Source organism: Oratosquilla oratoria, chromosome 18 (assembly GCF_046742065.1).
Source record: "Oratosquilla oratoria isolate Oo_2021 chromosome 18, ASM4674206v1, whole genome shotgun sequence".
Taxonomy (NCBI): Eukaryota; Metazoa; Arthropoda; class Malacostraca; order Stomatopoda; family Squillidae; genus Oratosquilla; species Oratosquilla oratoria.
In genome coordinates this window covers 24,852,911-24,860,517 of record NC_134794.1, presented here as the reverse complement: position 1 = coordinate 24,860,517, position 7,607 = coordinate 24,852,911, and the positions used below count along the sequence as shown (strand labels likewise).

At 39.2% G+C, this 7,607-nt stretch overlaps 1 protein-coding gene across 1 annotated transcript; it reads left to right on the top strand.

Annotated features, from left to right (window-relative positions):
- The first annotated feature begins 4,448 nt into the window (after positions 1 to 4,448).
- Positions 4,449 to 4,985, top strand: LOC143034780 (serine/threonine-protein kinase pim-3-like). Its single transcript, XM_076201128.1, has one exon. It carries the CDS (start codon positions 4,449 to 4,451, stop codon positions 4,983 to 4,985), a length of 537 nt encoding a protein of 178 aa, XP_076057243.1.
- The last annotated feature ends 2,622 nt before the right edge of the window (positions 4,986 to 7,607 follow it).

The following is a 7,607-nucleotide window of genomic DNA, read 5'->3' as shown; positions in this document are numbered from 1 at the left end:
TAAAATTGACCTTTCCCTCTTTCCTCAGTAACCTTCCCCAGGGACTCCCATTGGCCTTTCCTACTTCTCACAGTGACCTCAACCAAGAACTCCCCTTGCCTTCTCCTACTTCTCCCAGTGACATCATCCAAGGAGTCCCGATGACCTATCCTAATCTCCTTGATAAGCAATACAAGTCTTTCTGCAGAAATTATTCTTCACTAGAACTTCGCCTACAGCAACCCTTCATGATATATAGTTATAGCTCTTCTCACCCTCTGAGAGAGGGAAAAAAACTTGAGTTATCGGTGTTTGTGTCAACAGTTTTATTGTACTGTTGCATAGATTGATTATAATCGTTGGCATTCATCAGCGCCTATGACATAACCCTTTCACGTGATACTGAAATCATGAATGATCATCACAGGTGAGAAATGTAGTAACACATTTGTAAATCACAACTAACACCACAGTCAGACCAAAGAAAGAGTTACATACATATACCAAAGGCTTCTCCCCCTTACAACGGGGGGTAGCCAAAAAGAAAAAGGCATCGAAAGCATTCCCACCCATTCCATCCCCTTCATATTCCACTCTCCTCCACCCTCGCTCTCATCTTGGCACCTCCTGGATAACGGGTCATCCCTGCATCCTGTCCACAGCCCTGGGCCAGAAGTAGTGTCGCAATAAAGAAATAAAGAGTTGAGTAAGCGAAACTATATATGTCATATAAGGGTTGTGGTAATGACGTTTGTTCTTTTTCAAGTTCTTTTCCTTTCGTAAGAGGTTGCTATTTAACACAGCACCCTCCTTCCACTTTGTACTACTGAAGAGGATTGAAGTGAGCAATCGAAATATTTAGTTTCGCTTAATTAACTCTTTCTTTCGTCCGACTGTGGTGTTAGTTGTGATGAATGATCATGTTCAAACCTTGAACAATGAGACTAAAAAGTTATTCTTGGCACTGAAGATATTGAATATCAAAATAGCCAAAGCTATTAGCGCAGATGATTACAATCAATATTGTTTTCGAGAGAAACTGTGCCCCAGCAGTGTTTATATATATATATATATATATATATATATATGTATATATATATATATTATATATATATATATATATCACAGGTGAGAAATGTAGTAACACATTTATAAATCACAACTAACACCACAGTCGGACGAAAGAAAGAGTTGCGTAAGCGGAACTATATATTTCGATTGCTACCTGCAATCCTCTTCAGGTACTACTGAAGAGGATTGCAGGTAGCAATCGAAATATATAGTTCCGCTTACGCAACTCTTTCTTTCGTCCGACTGTGGTGTTAGTTGTGATATATATATATATATATATATTTAAGATTATTTCAGACAAATGAGAGAGAATGTGGGTGGGGAAGGGCAAACGAAGATGTGTTAGGAATAGAGTTTATTGCCCTAACGTTGCGACCAACTTGGTCTTCTTCAGAGGACTACAGCATTACAGACGGATCACAATTCTTATATTCGTAGTGAGAGGGAACCCGCCAAGGTATGAGCGTCATGTTTTCCCTTTGGCTAACGATTTAATTATTAGGACATCTGTTGTTACTTTCTTCACTGCTTCTAGTGTAAGTGATAAAAAGTTGGCAAGCTTCGATATAACAGCGTTATTCACAAATGTTTCTATTTTTGATGCCCTAGAAGCAGTGAAGAAAGTAACAACAGATATCGATGATAATATCCTTCCAGTCCCAAGATCTGATTATATAAAACTTATTTCCATGTGTGTCAAATTTGGATATTTTATGTTTAACAACATTGAATTTAAACAGATTAGAGGTCTCGCAATGGGGAGTCCATTATCTGCTGTCATGGCATGTTTATTCATGGAAGTATTAGAAATGGACAAATACATCAACATCATGGGAAGAGGTACCACTTGGTTAAGGTACGTGGATGACATAATCGTGGTGATGCCAAAAAGAACTAATATAGAAAATAAGTTGAGAAGACTCAACGCTGTGAATAAAGACATTCAATTCACAGTTGAACTAGAAAAAGAGTGTAATTTACCATTTTTAGACACGTTGATACACAGAGGTTCTCAACAGGTAAGTTTCTCGGTGTACAGGAAACCCACCAATAGGGACGACTTTGTCCATTATTTTTCAGCACACAGCAGACGTGTTAAAACGGGTGTTCTAATAGGTTTCTTTCTCAGAGCTTTTGGGTATCTGCAGTGAAGAATTCCTAGAGGATGAACTTACTTACATCAAGAATACCTTTAGGAAGCTGAAATACCCCGGAGGTTTGATCACCAGGACAACGAGGAAAGCCAAGAAGATCTACGATGGCTCAAACGTCCGGACCCCGGGAAAGGATAAGTCTCATTTTATTTCTGTCCCTAATACTATAAACACCATAGCTATTGATGATTATTTGTTAAAAGGTGGAATAAATATAGCAAAAATATCTTCCAATAAAATAGGAAAAATATTTAAGAAACATAATAATATGCGTAATAATCTCAGTGTCATTTACCGTATTCCATGCAACGGTTGTCCATCATCTTATTTCGGTGAGTCAGGTCGAGGGTTCAATAAACGCTTGAATGAGCACAAAAAACGATCTCAGGGCTCATAGAACATCTAACTCCCTGGTTCGTCACCTGGACAAATGTGGACATCTACCTGATTGGAACAACGCAGAAATTCTACACGAGGGATTTGAGAAGAAAATGAGAAAAACTGTGGAAGCTGCACATATCGCCGCCAACAAGAACAACAACGACAGAGACGGATTTAAATGCCTCTCGAAAGCAGCAAGTGTCCTAATAATTAAATCGTTAGCCAAAGGGAAAACATGACGCTCATACCTTGGCGGGTTCCCTCTCACTACGAATATAAGAATTGTGATCCGTCTGTAATGCTGTAGTCCGCTGAAGAAGACCAAGTTGGTCGCAACGTTAGGGCAATAAACTCTATTCCTAACACATCTTCGTTTGCCCTTCCCCACCCACATTCTCTCTCATATGTATATATATATATATATATATGTACAAAAAATCACTAAGGACGTGATAACAATACTTGCAGAAACCACATGGAAAATAAAAGAAATTAATCCCAAACGTTTTCGTCTATTCAAGATGATGTCTTCAATAGACGAAACCGTTCGGTCTTCATTTATTTTTTTTTCCAATTGGTTTCTGCAAATATATACATATATATATATATATATATATATATATATATATATACATATGTGTATATACATATATATATATATACATATATATACATACATATATGTATATATATATATATATACATATATATATATATATATATATATATATGTGTGTGTGTGTGTGTGTGTGTGTGTGTGTGTGTGTGTGTGTGTGTGTGTGTGTGTGTGTGTGTGTGTGTGTGTGTGTGTGTGTTTGCCCCCGTTAGGCAAGCTTATTCAGACGAAGAAACCTTCCGGCAGTCAAAGTGTCAACCCTCTGTGAAGTAAGGTGTTTCCTCTTAAATGAATAAATTGTCTTGGAAGGAGCAAAATGAGAAAGAAAACGGTAATCACGAATAGGTATTCGATATCTGTTTACATCATTCAGAGAAGTTGTTTATTTATTTGTTTATCTATTCATTCATCTATTCATCTATTCAAATATATTTATCTTGATATATGGGTGCTTATTAAAAGGACTTTGAGCGGGTGCTTGAAAAGACTCCCGTCATGTTAAGCCTGAGACTATAGGAGTGGCACCATCATGGAAGGCGCTACACCAAAGGTTTCTCATAAAACACTGTCTCTTGTTGCTTGTCCACTGATATCATAAACGGGGATATGTTTATCTTGGACAAGAAGAACAAGAACAAGAACAAGATACAGCGAAGACATATCCGAGCTGACTTCGCCGTGATCTCTCTGAACTCATTATTTCCGTGTTAAAGACTCGAACCATAGGCAACAAATGATGACTCTTCTCTCTCTCTCTCTCTTCTCTCTATCTATCTATCTATCTCTCTCTTTGCATCTGCATAATTGGGAATTTTTTAAAGAGAAAATAAGGTTTTACATGTAGATACAAGCTTATATTAAGGTGTGTATTTGTATGCGCAATATGAACTACAGTCAGTACAGGTGTTTACTTTAATGAGAACAAGAACAAGATATACAGCGAAGACATATCCGAGCACTATGAACCTGGAGCTGACTTCGCCGTGATCTCTCTCTGAACTCATTATTTCCGTGTTAAAGAGTCGAATTCATAACCAGCGAATGATGACTCTCTCTTTCTCTCTCTCTCTCTCTCTCTCTCTCTCTCTCTCTCTTTGCATCTGCATAATTTAAAGATAACATAAGTTTTTTAGAATAAGTTTTTATTATTCGTATACGCAAGCTCTAGTCAGGTGTTTACTTTAATGTGACTTTCATTCATGACAAGGAATTGGGACATTCTCATACAAAGACTCTCTTGGGAAAGGATGACGAAGCTGAACGAGTTCGAAGTGCAGGAGCTATTGGGCAAAGGAGGCATCGGCTCTGTCTACCGAGCCAAGCGCATCATCGATGGCCAGGAGGTCGCCCTGAAGAAAGTGCCCTTGGCGCGGATGAAATCATATAGACGTCGCAACGGGAAGAAAATCCCGAAGGAAGCTGCGCTTCTGAAGAAGGTGCAGAAGGTGCCCGGCGTCATCAAGCTGTATGATTATTTTATCGCCAATGATAATTTCTATATGGTAATGGAACTTATTCCGTCGTCCATGTCGTTGTACGATTATATAGAAAACGACAACGACCTATCGAATGTAGAAGTCCGAAGACTCTTCAAAAACATTGTTACAACTATAAAAGGATGTTTTGAAGCCGCGGTCTCCCATAAAGATATCAAGCCAGAAAATATACTGCTCTTCAGGGACAAGAGTTCAGGCCAGCTTGATATCAAGGTAATCGACTTTGGTTGCGGAGAGCGCATTACGAGTTACAAAGGAACGGACACAGGCGGAACTCGAATTTACTAGCCTCCAGAATACATCAAAGGAGGCGAGTTCCTGCACATGCCCGCAACAGTCTGGAGCCTGGGCACTCTTCTTTACTACATGGTGTGCCGCCGTGATCCTTTCTACACAGACGCCTCCATATGTAGGGCCAGTCCGTCATTCCCGAAGAACGTTCCGAACGTCTGCCGGGACCTAATAATGCGATGCTTCGCAAAAGACCCTTGGGGCCGCCCATCACTCGACGGAATACTGTCCCATCAGTGGTTGGAGAATGAATCATCTTGCCTCTCCTTCGAAAAGGACGGAAAGACGGATTTCACTACCGAAGCGGAGCTCGAAACCGCTAACGTCGCCCGGAGAAATCCTAAAAGGAAAAAACGCCCGACGAAACCAGAAAACGTCTCTTTAACGACAAAGAAGAAAGGAAGGAAAAGAGACCATTCTGAAGAGGATACCGCGCCTCGTGGAAGAAAGAGGCGATAAAAATGATAATGCGCCCACTACAGTAATGGGACGACGGCTTGAGAGTCTTTGGACTTATTGATTTGTGCCACAACGGACATTGGAAAAAAGCATGTTGTTAAGAAAAAGAAGATCCCTTAGGAATAAGTTAAGTCGGTGCCAAGTCATTGGGAAAAAGTCTAAATCTGTTAAGAGAAAAGCAGAGAAAAGGGAAAGCGGCAATATGTGACAAGATACAAGAACTTTCCAAAGATAAAAAGTTCCAAGTTCAGAACTGAAGAACACATCATGTCCTTTAGAATTCTGTGGAAACTGCTAACTGTCTGGTTCAACCGAATCAAAGCAAGACATCGTGAGAAAATGGGCATTGGTCCCTGAAGCGGCAGAGGGTTTCCCTCAGCTGAATAAATATCTTTGGCGATGCTTTGAATATACAAAAACCCGACCGCCTTTGTTCATAAAGGATCGCCGTCGTTTAAAAGCTCATTAAGAGGATGTTAACCCTTAAGTCTTGTTGAGATGGGGCTAGTTTAGTGGCCAAAAGGGCTACCGACTTGAAAACTACTCCTCTACTTGCACAGTGTAAACGGAAAGTTAGTTAACTTGCCTCCAAATTATCCTAGTGACAGCACTTACTTGACGGGGACGTCAACTTGCAGCTGGGACTAGCGGCTACTAAATTAATCCCGTCTCAACGAAATTTCTAAGCAATGTAGTTCAGTTCGAAGCTTTAAGATTCGTTTGAATAAACACCTAAGCAAGATGCTGTAATGCCTGCCATTTGTTTTATATTATTTGTTTATTTGTTTGTTATTACTTGTCTGTTTGTTTATTATTATTTGGTTGGCTTTCATTTATTATCATTCATCTGTCAATTTATCATTATTTGCTATTTACCTGTTTGTTTATTATCTACCTATGCATTTATTAATTTTATTTAATATTTATGTTATTATAACTTTTATTCATTTATTTATACATTTATCATTATTATATTTTTTTCGCATCCGACCTAGTTATGGACCAAAAGGTCTCCTGTTGGCATACTCCTCCTTTGTAATCCTTTGTAATTAAGCTAAATGGAATCATCAGGTGACAGTCGTTAAGGCTACATCATATGGTAAAATAATGGGTACACAGGGTAGTGTTGAGGTAAGGAGCGTAACAGAAAAGCTGCCACCTTCAATGGACCGAACACGAGACTCCCAATTGCCGGTGGGTGAGCTCACCGATTAATTACACTACGGTCGCCTCCGGTGATTAATCGCAAATATCATTCATGACGTTCCCTGTACCTCACTTTCCACCAAATACCCCAACCCCCACTCTCGCCGCCCGTGTCAAGTCTGGGTGTGTTGTAATGATAACAACAATAATGGCTATATTGATAGCAGTAGCAATAAAAATAACGACAACATTCCTCGTCTTAATGGCTACCCCTTCTCCTTCAGGGCAAGGTAAAACGAATACTATAAGGTACGTTAGCGGGGGGTGAGGGAGAGCCAGAAAACCTTTCCACTGCGCAGGTAGCTGATGACGTCAACGGAAATATCGAGACCAGGGTTCCGCGGGTCGAGAGCTGTCAGTCACTCGCACACCAGTGTATGGAGCGAAGCTCCATCTTCTGATTAAAGGGGTAGCTAAGGCAGACAAATAACATATAAAAATGCCAACAGTTTGTATAGTGCAGAAGTGCAATGCCGTTAGACTGAAAGGTGATAAAAATATACATTTCTTTTCACTACCCAAAGATAAAGGACTTAGAAAGAAATGGATTGAATTATGTGGCACACACAATACTCGTCATTTTGAAAGTAACTATTTATTAGTAACATTTCCTGAAATTTTCATTCAATTGCAAATAAACAGACTAAAGAATCCGGTTAAAACATAACTGAGCTTGGTGGAGATAAAGGTCTACATATAAAATCCACGCAAATCCAAAATGTAATATAATAAAAAACAATATGATGCTTTTACGTGTCATTACTACTGGGTTTATATTCAGCTAGTTGGTGTGTATCAACAGTATAGCATCTTCCTCGTATACCTGATCAGCATATAAATTGACATGTCATCCCATCTAATAACTCGTCATATTAATATAATCCACCTAATGTGAGAGCATGGTAAACATTTTTATAACTTTTATGGCGGTCATATATCAGATAATTATAATTT